At 52.6% G+C, this 13,084-nt stretch overlaps 1 protein-coding gene across 3 annotated transcripts in view; it reads right to left on the minus strand.

Annotated features, from left to right (window-relative positions):
• Positions 1-1,237: 1,237 nt before the first annotated feature.
• PNPLA1 (patatin like domain 1, omega-hydroxyceramide transacylase) overlaps positions 1,238-13,084 on the minus strand; it is a 33,139-nt gene continuing 21,292 nt past the window's right edge. For all 3 annotated transcript variants that reach the window (XM_084754044.1, XM_084754046.1, XM_084754045.1), the window contains exons 3-10: positions 12,868-12,933; positions 11,517-11,726; positions 10,651-10,711; positions 7,134-7,796; positions 6,301-6,379; positions 4,327-4,449; positions 2,886-2,991; positions 1,238-1,602 (exon numbers count right to left, since the gene is read on the minus strand). In XM_084754044.1, the coding sequence (XP_084610170.1) occupies positions 1,579-1,602; positions 2,886-2,991; positions 4,327-4,449; positions 6,301-6,379; positions 7,134-7,796; positions 10,651-10,711; positions 11,517-11,726; positions 12,868-12,933 (1,332 nt within the window). In that variant the 3' untranslated portion in view covers positions 1,238-1,578. The remainder of the gene's footprint in view (positions 1,603-2,885; positions 2,992-4,326; positions 4,450-6,300; positions 6,380-7,133; positions 7,797-10,650; positions 10,712-11,516; positions 11,727-12,867; positions 12,934-13,084) is intronic.

Genomic DNA, 13,084 nt, shown 5'->3' on the forward strand with positions numbered 1-13,084 from the left:
ACTGTATGTCATGGAGCTGGCACTACAGGCGGTTGTGAGCTGCCCAACACGTTTTTTGTTTTTTGTTTTTAACCACTGTGCCTCCTCTCCAAACCTTGGCTCTGGATCTTCTCAGGAGCTAGATGGCCGACCCCTTGCCCCATCCAGTGGAGACAAAATAGCTGCTCCTCTCCCATGCAGTAGAGGCAAGATGGCCACCACCAGGCCCCATCCAGGACAGTCAGAGCCTCCCAGTGCCCGCCCCGGGTTCTCTCTGCCTCGTCCTCTAGTGTCCTCTCCTTGGGGTGACTCCGTGCAGACACAGTAACAAAGGGGTCCTAGGTCGGGTGTTCATGAGCCCGGACTTGCCATCTGCTCCCTAGCACCCTGTGAATGCCAAGGTGAGAGGCGGAGTGAGGCTGCGCATGGATGAACCCGGATGTGGATGCGGGGAGGGGCCATTCTCTGCCATTCTCTGTCTGAATGAAACGAGGACATGGTGGAGGGGAAGTTTGCTGTAGATGTGAGGGAGAGAAAAGCCAGAGGCATCTGGAAGAGTCCAGAATGAAAACTAGCCAGCAGACTGGCCACTTTTCCCTTCCCTCTTGAGTTTCAGGTCCCTGTCCTTCCTCCCCCGCCCTGCCTTTTAAAATTATTATTGTCGTTGTTGTTTTTATTATTTTGGATTTTGGCTCCCTGGCTACACAGAATTCTCAGTACTTAGCATGCACATTAAAGTTTACTTCTATGCTTTTTGGCTGGCTCTTTGCTTGTGATTCTGGCTGCCTTTGTATTTCCCAAGCTGCAGCTTCCCCTACCCCCCACTTGAGAGACACAGTGGGAACACCTTCCCCGCAGAAAGGAGTGCACAGTGAATTGCCTGCAACCTCTCCAGGAGAGTGGCTGTTGCCAGCGGTCTTTTTTCTTTTCTTTTCTTTTTTCTTCTTTTTCAAGACAGGGTTTCTCTGTGTAGCCTTGGCTGTCCTTGACTCACTTTGTAGACCAGGCTGGCCTCGAACTCACAGCGATCCACCTGCCTCTGCCTCCCGAGTGCTGGGATTAAAGGCGTGCGCCACCATGCCTAGCTGCTGCCTGCATTTAGTGTTTTGCAGCTTAAGGCACGCTGACCCAAGCCCTGTTCCTCAGGTTTTCCTGGGCCTTGAAGCAGCTTTGCCCAGAGCGAGCTTCCCCGGGAGCAGCTCCCAGAGCCCCTGAGGAGCTCCCAGAGCTGGGAGGACGGAGGGACAAGGAGACGATGTAAGAGTACAAGCCATGTTTTCACATCTGTAAAGAAGGTCGGCTGCCCAACTGCACAGGATGCGCTTTAGCACGTGTAGCCAGGAAGTACGCCAGGATGTATGCTTGCCCCTAATTGGACAAGGACAGAACTGTGTCCCTCCTCCCAGCTGTACCCTGAGTCGTCGTCTGTGAGTTAGGTGGGAGAGCAACAAGACTAGAAGCAGAAGGCTCTTGAGATGAGGAAAAACCCTTCCGGCGAGCAGACACTGCACCGCTGCATGGCTGAGGGAGCCCAACGGGCATGCGCGGGAGGCTGGACCCAGGCAGGCTCTTGGGTAATGTAGTTTCTCCTGCTCCAGCCTAGGCGTTCTGTCCACGCACTCCCTAAGAAAGGACAATGAGTCGTCATTCGGAGCGCCCTCGCCACGGACATCCCCAGCCTTAGAGCCACCCAGACCGCCTTCCCAGCACCGCTTTTGTTGCACTTGATCAAAACCAGGGATCTAGGACTGTCCCAAAAGGCAGTTTAGGGGTTCACTTTATTATCCCAGAGCCGTCAGTTGCTCTACAAAGGGGATTCCCTATTTAGAAGTAATGAAAAAGTTGTTTGAAATATTATTCAGTTCATAAATGATTAATTGGGCATGGTCTTCTTTTTGTTTTGGGTTTATTTTGGGGAGGGACATGTTGAGGTAGGGGGGGGGTTTATGTGTAGCTCTGGCTGTCCTGGAACTCTACAGACCTGGTTGGCCTTGAACTCAGAAATCCCCGTGCTCTGCCTCCCGGGTGCTGGGACAAAGGGCAGTGGTGCTCAATCTTCCTAATGCTGTGACCTTCATGTTGTGGTGACCCCCAACCATAAAGTTATTTTTGTTGCTACTTTCTAGCTTTAATTTTGCTACTGTTATGACTCATATCTGGTGTGCATGATATCTAATATGCAACCCCAAAGGGGTCAAGACCCACAGGTTAAGAACCGCTGTCCCAGGTTTGATGGTGCACGCCTTTAATTCCAGCACCTGAGAGGCAGAGGCAGGCAGATCTCTGTGAGTTTCAGGCCAGCCTGGGCTACAGAGTGAGTCCAGGGACAGCCAGGGCTGCACACAGAAACCAAACAAAAACAACAAAAGACTGTCTTAACAAAATCAATGTAACTTCTGTCCAGCTCTCTTCTTTTTATTTTGTTTTGAGATAGGATCTTGGCTGACTTGGACCTTGCCAAGTACGTCAGGCTGACCTCAAACTGCCCCTGCCTGCTTTGTGTGTGTTCTCTCTCTCTCTCTCTCTCTCTCTCTCTCTCTCTCTCTCTCTCTCTCTCTCTCTCTCTCTCTCTCTCTCTCTCGGCTGTCCTCGACTCTCTTTGTAGACCAGGCTGGCCTCGAACTCACAATGATCCACCTGCCTCTGCCTCCCAAGTGCTGGGATTAAAGGCGTGCGTGCGTGCGTGCGTGCGTGCGTGCGTGCGTGCGTGCGTGTGTGCGTCTGTCACCACACCCGGCTTCCCAGCTGTCCTCCTAAAGCACAAAGAGCGCACATAGTTAACTCTAGCCATGGGGGAAGGGAGGGAAGGCGGAAATGCATCTGGATGATGTGCTCGGGGTGCATACAGCCTCCCGGGACAAGAGAGGCAGGGCTGCTCTCAGGTGACACCCGGAGGAACTCCTCACCTCAGGGCAGCTGTGTTCTCGCGTCCTTCTGGGATGAGGCTTGTAGGTGACCCAAAGTGCCTTGGAAGTGGGGACTCCAGGAAAGTCAAGTGGTCGGGGAGCAGACCTGCATTCCAGATGCCAAGGGGACATGTGTGAGGGGAAATAAAATCAATTAGAGGGGGCTGGAGAGATGGCTCAGTGGTTAAGAGTGCTGCCTGCTCTTCCAGAGGTCCTGAGTTCAATTCCCAGCAACCACATGGTGGCTCACAACCATCTATAATGAGATCTGGTGCCCTCTTCTGGCTGCAGGTGTACATGCAGGCAGAGCACTGTATACATAATAATAAATAAATAAATCTTAAAAAAAAAAAAAAAGCAATTGGAGTTTCAAGCCCCAACTACACCTGCCGTGTGACCCCAGGGTGGCTGCTTGCCCTCTCTGGCAAATCACAAGAAGGATCTGCAGAGGCCACCTCAGAGGTGAGCTTGGCACTTAGACCCGCACCCTTACGGGTAGGTTTGGCTGTTGTTGTTTTAATTTAAAAGTTATTTATTTCTGTGGTAACCACAATTCCTTACCCAGGGAGTCCCAACTGGACCCAAGGGTTGACAGGTTAGGCCAGCCCCCGTGGCTGCCATGGACACAGTGATCACAGAGGGAGCCTCAGACCTTGGCCCTCCAAACACAGGCAGATCCCTCCACTCCTCGTGAGCAGGCAGGAGCGGCCCAGCATGTACCCAGGAAGAGGGTCTAGAGTGACAGTTGAATAAAATACAAGCTCGTGGGCCCAAGAGGGATGTGAAACACAAGTGCAGGGCCCGTGCGGCGCTCAGTGCATAGAGGTGTGTGCCTCCGTCCCTGCCAGCCCCAGTTCAGCCCCAGGGACCCACAACAGGGAAGGTCGGAGCCGACTCCGGAAGGTTGACCTCTGACCTCTGACCTCTGACACACAAACACAAACAGGTAAGTAAGGGTCAAAAGATTTTACAGACATCTCTGCCAAACGGACTAAGGACTAGTCTTAAGCAACTTTCTGTTTGTACCAGTAAGGTGGTTGCTGGCAAAAGGATGACATAGGCTAGACATGGGGTCACTCGCAGGAGGGGATCAAGAGTTTAAAGTCAGCCTCAGCTGCGCAGTGAGTCTGAGTCTAGCCTGGTCTACACGGTAAGTTCTAGGGCAACCTGGGCTACTCTGCTCAAGAAAACAAACACTGAAGCTGTAACAGTAGTCAGCAAGCCTCCGGGGATCCATGCCACCCTGACCCTGGTGTCTTCTGAACGGTTTCCCCCTCACAGGTGGCCTGTGCTGCACCCTCACAGGCTAACGAGCGGGGTCACCCCTCTTTTGCAGGTCAGAAAATGGAGACGCAGAGCCTAGATGCTTTAACCATAAGCTCCGAGCTTGTTTGCCAGAGCGGGACTTGCTGTTCACTCTCCACACGCATTAGGCACTTACTGTACTTTGCTCATTGGCTTCTTGGTCCTCGGGTTTTTCTGGAAGCATTCTCTGGTGGCGTTTGTCTTCTGTTTCTTCTTGAAAATCTTTCTTGCTGTGTTTGAATCCACAGCAGGACTCTCCCTAGGCAGAGAGACAGAGGATGTATTTGTTATGACCTGAACAGTGGGTGCCACCATCAGAGCCCTGCGTAGCCTCAGGAGATCCAGTGGCACTGGCCAAGGTTGGTGTTCTCCAGCAAACACTTCTGATTAATTATCTATTAATTATTTATCTGCACAATAACCAGGCCAAGGACAAACAAGGCCAAAACGTACACCTAGTAGACATAGCTGGAAAGAGGTTAAAATAACAGACAATGCATATACTTTATATATTTTAACTCACATAAACTATAAAAGGGTTTTGTAAGATTTTTTTTTTCATTTGTGTGTGTATGTGTGCATGTGTGCGCAGTGTGTCTACATGTTAGTATGAATTCACAGAGACCAAAAGAGGAGGTGCCAGATGCTCTGGAATTGGAGCTACAGGCTGTTGTGGGTGCCCAATGTGGGTGCTGGGAACTGAATTAGGGTCAGGTCCTCTGCAAGAACGTTTGTGTTCTTAACCACTGAGCTGTCTCTCCAGCCACACACACCCAGCTGTGGAAATAAAATTACTCACAATGGGGGACACAGATACATCTTAATAAGCTTGGTGTAAAACAAAGACAAGCTGGTGGTGGTGGTGGCGCACGCCTTTAATCCCAGCACTTGGGAGGCAGAGGCAGATGGATCACTATGAGTTCGAGAACAGTCTGGTTTACAAAATGAGTCCAGGACAGACAAGACTACACAGAGAGAGGGCTGGAGAGATGGCACTGACTGCTCTGCCAGAGGTCATGAGTTCAATCCCCAGCAACCACATGGTGGCTCACAGCCATCTATAATGTGATCTGATGCCCTCTTCTGGCCTGCAGGCAGAACACTGTATACATAACATAAATCTAAAAAAAAAAAAAAAAAAAGACAAATGTCTATCCAAGGAAAAATATCCCAAGAGGTAACATGTACCTATAATCTCAGGACTCAGAAGGCAAAGGCAGGCTTGCCAGCTCAGCACTAGCCTGGGCTGTGTGGTGAGACAAAGTTGAAGTGGAGGGGTGTCAATATATACCTGACTGCCTCCCCCCACTGATCTTTCATTGGCCAATCCAACTGTTAGTCAACCAGCAAGGGCATCTGGGAAATGTAGTTCTTAGAGATGTCTTAAAAACTACAGTTCGTGGGGGTGGAGTGTATGCCTTTAACCCCAGCAGAGGCAGGCTGATCTCTATGAGTTGAGGCCACCCTGGTCTACAGAGAAAGTCCAGGACATCCAGGGCTCTGTTACACAGAGAAACCCTGTCTCTGGGTGGGAGTTGGGTAGAAGGGGGTGGGGAACCCCACAGATCTCCCGGCTTGTCAACGACAGCGGCGATGATGATGAAGAGCTTGCGGCTTCTGTTGCTGTGGTAAAACACCCTGACAAAGGTAGCTTAAAGACAGAAAGGGTTTGTGTGGCTCACAGTTCCAGGTGACACAGCCCATCACTGAGAGGAAGTCAGGGCAGCAGGAACTTGAAGCGGCTGGTCCCCACACCCACAGTCAAGAGCAGAGAACGATGCCAGCGTGCGGTGCTCAGCCCCCCCCCCCTTTTAATTCACTTGAAGGTTTTAGCGCTGGGGTTAAAGCCATGTACCAGCGCACCAGCTTCATACCATCAGGGGCTACCTAAGGCTAGGATGGTGCACCCACCAGTTAGACCTAACTGTGGCTTGACCCAAAATAAGACCCGGATCCTGCAGTGCACATGTTCCTGTTGCCCTACAACAGGATGTACCCAGTGTGTGCAGGAGGGAGGCAGAGGTTTGGCGTCCCCCGCATCAATAGGTAGGTTCGAAATGCCCCTCCCCTGAGCAAAGGTGAGACTGTCCTGAGGAAGGGAGAAACTTACACCAGCAGAGGCTTGTGGGGAGCTTCCTTCCTGGTACCTGGAGGTGTGGAGCCTGTCAGCTGTGAAGAGGCAGGAGGCCCTGCAGCAGGAGTGAACACACCGGAAGTGTAAGGGCAGGTATTTGGGGACTGGGGCATTTTGCAAATAACAATGGTGAGTATGTTTAACAACAACACGGTGTAGCCTGGGCGTGGTGGCGCATGCCTTTAATCCTAGTAGTCTTCGACGCAGAGGCAGGAGGATCTCTGTGAGTTCCAGGCCAGCCTGGTCTATGAAGTGAGTCCAGGACAGCCAAGGCTACACAGAGAAACCCTGTTTGAAAACAAACCAAACCAGCAGGGTGCCAGAGGTTATGGCATCACCCTTTTCACCCCAGTGTTCAGGAGTCAGAGGCAGGTGGATCTCTGAGTTTGAGACCAGCCTGGTGTATAGAGTGAGTTCTACGCCAGGCAAGGCTACTCAGAGAAGCACTGTCTCCAAAAACAAAATAAAACAAAAAATCATGCACTTCTAAGTTGTGTAAATAGAGGTGGGTGCTTGAGAGCAGGTACCCAGAGCACCCAGCAGAGGATCACAAGTGGCTGTGGGTCATCCAGTGTCCTGGGCACTGAACTCGGGTCCTCTGGGAGAGCAGCGACTGCTTGTGACTCTCCAACCTCTTGTGGAGTTTTTGCTGCCAGAGGGAGGCGCTGAGCTATGAGGCACAGCAGGACACCCACAGACAAGTGGCCTGTCAGAATCCCCCTGTGGGGGCTGCCGACATGGACAGCTAACACCACCAGCCCTGCCCTTAGGAACTGATGTGTTGTTAATCGCTTGTCTGAGGGTCATACCTGTGGGCTGTTCTGGGCCCAGCTCCTCCACAGGTGGTGGGGCAGGTGGTGTTGAAGGTGGCAGTTCTGGGGCTACCCTGGCTGTGGTGGCTTCCTGGGAGGCTCTGAGCATTGGTCTAGACCCATGAGGGGACTCAGGCACTGAGGATCCAGCCTTTGAGCTGTGTGGGTCTGCAGCTGAGCGCGAGGTGTGTGACACAGGTGGCAAGCTTTTTGTGCCTTGGTGGTCAGAGGTCGAGTCCAGCTGATGGTCATCCTTGACTCCGAGTTTCAGATCTAGAGTTCTAAGACGTACTGGGCAAATGTCACTGGGGCCAGTGGATGGCCCAGGCTTCATTACTGGGCCTGACTGGGGAGGGACCACCAGCAATGCAAGGGGTTGCTTGGGTTCAGAGACTGATGGTGGCGACATGGGTGACTCCACAAACCCCTTGCACCTGGATTCGGGCGTCTGCGTTGATGGGGATGCTGGGCTGTCCTTTCTGTCCTGATTGAGAGTCTCCTGTACGTGGTGGGAGGCGTCTGCAGGGCTGCCCCTGGCTGCTGGGAGGCTCGGCGGATTTCGAGCTGGGGGCTCGTGGCCAAGGGCGACCTCTATTTTGCAGTACACTTCCACCCGCGGGAAAATCACTCTCCTGCTGGGAGAGTTGAGGTACGCAGTGTCTAGGAGAAACCACACACAGCAAATCAGAGTCCAGAGTTGATATAGTCTAATATGGGTGTGTGTGTGTGTGTGTAAAATCTACATAAATACAGTACATGGCGGGCCATGGTGTGCACGGTGTTGCCCTGGCATTTGGGAGCTAAGGCAAGAAGATTGTGAGGACAGAAAACAGATTGGGGGGGGGGGGAATGGGGCTATACGGAAGTGAGGGACGGTGGAGGGTCATAAAAGGGCTCTAGAAAACTTTTTTTTTTTTTAATTAAAAAAATTATTTTTTTTTGGGCTGGTGAGATGGCTCAGAGGTTAAGAGCACTGGCTGGTCTTCCAAAGGTGCTGAGTTCAATTCCCAGCAACCACATGGTGGCTCCCTACTATCTATAATGAGATCTGGTGCCCTCTTCTGGCGTACGGTGTACATGCAGGCAGAACATTATATACATAATAAGTAAATAAATCTTTTTTTTTTTTAATAATTTTTTTAAGAGACAAGGTCTTATGTAGCCCAGGCAGGCCTGATCTCAAATTTATATAGCCAAGGATGACCTAAACCTTCTATCGTCCCTGCTCCCATCTCCCCAGTACTGGGATTATCTCATGCACCACCCTGCTAGGTTTATCAAGTACTGGAAATTAAACGTAGGTTTTTAATGCGTGGTAAGCAAGTGCTCTAACGGAGCCCCAGTCCCAGCCTCTCCAGAAAGACGGGGGTGATGGTTAGTGTTTGTGTGGGAGGCTCTTATCGGAGCGAGGGGGGCTGCTGGGCACAGCTGGGTGCAGAGTAGCGTCTTCGGCTTTCCCACGCCAAGGAGGCGGTAGCTTCCCAGCTGCAGGAGTCACTGGGTGGCTGAGAGCTTTTGCAAGGAGCGGGAGGGGAGATAGGATGAGATGGAGGGGTCCAGGGGAGGCACCATTCTATACGTGATGAGCGCCTCTCCTCACCTCCCCCACCCCCAACCAAGCAAAGAGCGATCTGAGTGCTTCCAAGTGGCGGGCGGGGGCTCAGTGTAGCTCTAGGTACCAGCAAGAATTTCCCAGGAGCTCCTCCTTATCACATCCGGTGCCAGTAGAAAAATCCGGAGGGAGGGAGGTACTCGTGGGTGTGCGCTGGCGCCACCTGACGGAGTACATGCGCATCACAAGGAGCCTGGGAAGAAGCGGGGCTTCCTTTGCAGGGGACATCTGGGAACCTGCAGGGTTATCTAAGGTGTGACCCGGGTGCAGAGGAGAGTGCCTGGGCTGAAGAAACGGTATCAAGTCATCGGACCTTACCAACCTCAGTCCCTGACAATCACCATCACCCCGGAGAGAGCGGAGGGCTCCCCAGCTGGGGGCCAAGGGTACTGGCCAATCCCCTCCTCCTCCAGGCTCTGGGAGAAATCTTTCATAATCACACTAAAACTCTCTGAGGCACTCACTCCCGTTGCCCTCCTCCTGTACAGACCGGGGAAACTGAGGCCCCAGGAGATTCGTTACTGAACACCCACCCCCAAAGGGTCAGGAGCTAGGGTACAAACCCTTCTTTACAAAATTGGAAACTAGACAGGGGTGGTGGCGCATGCCTTTAAGGCCAGCACTCGGGAGGCAGAGGCGGGCGGATCTCTGTGAGTTCAAGGCCAGCCTGGTCTACAAAGCGAAACCAGGACAGCCAAGGCTAACACAGAAAGACCCTGTCTGGAAAAATCAAAAGGAAAAAAAAATTGGAAACAAGTCTCAGAAGAAGTGATTTTTCCAGGGACACAGAGCTTGGGGGTGGGGCGGGGGACTACTTGTTTCTGGAACCCTAGTGTCTCTGTGCCTCCGGCTCTCTGTCTGTCTGTCTGTCTGTGTCTCTCTACCTCTTGTTCTTTCTCTGTCTCTGCCTCTGTCTGTCTCCCTCGTATCATTCTGTTTCCCAAGTCCCTGGATGCCTGGAGAGGAGTGAGGACCACGAGAAAACGGGGAGAGGATCCAGGGGCCAGAGAGGGGAGGAAGCAAATTTGAAGAAAGATTGTATTTCTAGTATATATATATTAAGTTATTCAGTAAGAAAATATCATTCAACCCTTAGTTTCACCCCCAAAACATTTCTTTCCTCAAAAAAAAAAAAAAAAAAAAAAAATATATATATATATATATATATATATATATATATATATGTATATAGCCATATCAGAATAAGGAATGCTTGGAACTCAAAGGCATGAAGCCAAGTGTTCTGTACAAATATGACAGAATATTATCCATCTACCCAGAAGACAGTGAGACCCAGTGGAGAGAGGCTCAGGCAGCGTCAGGTCAGCACTCTTGGCCCCTGGGAAACCCCATCCTAAGGAGTTAACCCCAAGTATGGACAAGCCTTTCCTCTCTCTCCCCAAAGGTGCTTGCCACGCCTTCATGGAGTTTGATCGATTAGTCTTTATATTTCTGACAAAGGCAAAAGGGGACACGGGTCAGGCCCCCTTCCCAGATCAACATAGGACACTGATTGTTATGTCACTCAAATGTAACTAGTCACATCTACTTGAGCAGCCCAGGCTGGCCTGGAGGAAGCTATAGAGCCAAGGAGGGCTTTGAACTTCTGGACCAGAGTGCCAGCATTAACTCATACACTACCCCTGTCTTATGCAGTGCTGGGGATTGCACTCGGGGCTTTGTGCACACAAGGCGAGCACCAACTGAGCTACACCTCCAGCCCTGGTTTTGACTTTAATTTAATGAATATGTGTACCTTGGGCAGCGCAGGCTCCTGGGTCTCTCTCCTCTTACCCAGCTTCCTTGGCTACAGCTATGGGACACTACTGTCCCCTACCCAGAATCCCATCCCCACTGCCACCACACTCCATGCCCTCCCTCCCTCAGGCCCCAGCTACTCACTCAGCCTCCGAAGGTACGAAACGGCGTCATCGTACCCCCGATAGTAATACTCCTGTAGGACCTAGGTGATGACACAGGAAAATGAGCCAGGCTGCGGCCATCAAGAGAGCCACTGTCCCACCCACAGCCAGGCTCTACAAGCTGACACGCTCCCTGCCCCTCCCACCCAGGGCTGTGTCAGCAAGCCCTGGGCTGCACTCCCCACTCCTCCGCTCCGGTCTACCCAATGGCTGACATGGTACCGGTGGGCCTGTCAGCGCGTTGGTCACCTGTTCCCAGAGCATCACCGGCCTCCTCTGTGGGAGAGGGTGGGATGTTTCCGGAAACCTGAGACCACACATGTGGGCCATAGGAAGGGTAGCTTGGGGTTTCGGTTCAAATCCTGGGGCTACCCTTCACTGGCTGTATAGCTGTAGCCACCCCCACACAGCCTTTCTTCGCCTGTCAAATAGGGACAGTGATGGTATCTTTGCAGAGGATGTTGGGAAGGGTGTGTGAGGGGTGTGCCAACAAAGCTGCTTCTGAGGGAGGCGGGGATAAATTGGAGACATTTAGGCTTTTGCCAACCACAGATTCTGCTACAGGATGTTTTTAGATAGGGTGGCATGTAGCCCAGGCTAACCTCAAACTCCCTGCCACCACCTCTCCAGTACTGGGGTTACGGTCCCACTCTGTGCGGTGCTGGGGATTGAGCCCGGGCCTTCACGCATGCTAGGCAGGCATCTTACCAAATGAGACACATCTTTAGCCCTGTTTGTTTGTTTTTTAACAATCTGTTAAGCATGGCAGAACCCTGGACCCTTTTGAGGGGTAAGACACAAACGAAGGTCCCATCTGTTCTGGACCCCACCCTGCCCCTCTCTCACCACCAGGTCCGGGGGGAACAGTGCGTGGGTCATGCGGGTGATGTTCTCCAAGGAGAACTGGAAGGAGAAGTTGAACATGCGGAAGTCGTGGAAGATGGCGGGGCAGTCTCTCGGACAGATATCCTGCTGGCTGCTGAAGGTGGAGATGGTGATGGAGTCGGTCCAGAAGGCGCAGGGCTGCATGCTCGTGAAGCCACCATCGATGTACCTCTGCAGGGAGGAAGAGAGACGCTCAGCCAGAGAGGCACCGGGGCCGTGGGACCAGCCTCGAGGCTGGAGGGTCCCAAGGTGAAACGGTGGGTGGTGTGGGCCAGGGTCACTTGCTGTGTCCATAGCGGCCCCAGGACTCCCAATCTAAGGCCCTGGACCCATCTAGCAACTGAAACAAGAGATGAGCAGCTGTGCCTGAAAAGGGCGTGGCCACAAGAGCGGAATGTCTGGGCCAGAGGTTACCTCCCCATCAGACTGTAGGTAGGAGTCTGGTCACAGGGCCCCTGAGGCCGGCCAGAGGCGCCGAACCTTGGCCTGCCCACATCTATTGAAGCAGAGTCCTCTGAGTTACTCTTGGGCACATGAAAACCTGCGACCACTGTCCCAGATGGCCCAGAAGCTCTCCTCCGTCAGGGTCTCAGGTCCCCGTGTTCTGGGGTCTGTATTCTGTGCACTGACTTCTGGGAAAACCCGGCAAGCCTTGGAGCCTGGGTACACGAGGACAGGGTTAGTGGGTCTAGGGAGGAGCCTGAACCAACCGGAAGAGGTTTCCCCTTAAAAACCTAGCTATCCACCTACATTAGGAATTCTGAGTAGTTGTTGGAAGGACCCTGCTGCTTGAGGCCGCAGTGCTCCCTGTCCAGATAGCCGCTCTGAGCATTAGGTGCAGGACTCCCTCTCCCCAGCAGGGCCTCCGGCTCTCTGCCTGACCTCACCTGAAGAGTGTCTTTAGACATAGATGTCCCTAGCCACACTTGATACATGGCCCCTGACCCAGCTCCCAGCCAGCTCTCCCCTCCCTGTGCCTGTAGGATAATTAGGTGCTGTGTTCCCGTTCACATGCTAGGAGCGTGCTGCCAAATGCAAAGCAAGCATCCTAAAAGTGCCTGGTTTCAGCTAATTATGTATAGCTATCTTGGAAGCCCCCACCTACTCCCCCAAGGACTATATAGCCTTGTTCTCCCCAGAATTGGCTCCCGGAGTGGTCCGTCTCTGTTATACTTTCTGCCATCCAAGCCCTGCGCCTCTCCTGCCTTTGTGGGCTGGTGGCCAACAGCCCCCCCCTTAAAAGGAAAGCTAAAAGTAGTAAATGCCCCTCACCTTGAGGTGCCCCAGGCTGTTGCCTCACCCAGTCACTCACCTCACCCCGATACATTGGGGGGATGAAGCCGCAGTAAACAGGAACAAAGCAGCTACAATACAGAGCCTGGAAAGACACAGGGTTGAGATGCTGCTGGCCCCTCACCCCTACTGGAAGAGCAGCCAGTGCTCTTAACTGCTGAGCCGTCTCACCAACCCAGGCAACAGTCTTCAATTCAGTCCCCATCCTGAGCTTTGGCTGAGCCCTTGGCAAGCTG

This window comes from Acomys minous, assembly GCF_964271855.1.
Source record: "Acomys minous genome assembly, chromosome: 13".
NCBI classification, from domain to species: Eukaryota; Metazoa; Chordata; class Mammalia; order Rodentia; family Muridae; genus Acomys; species Acomys minous.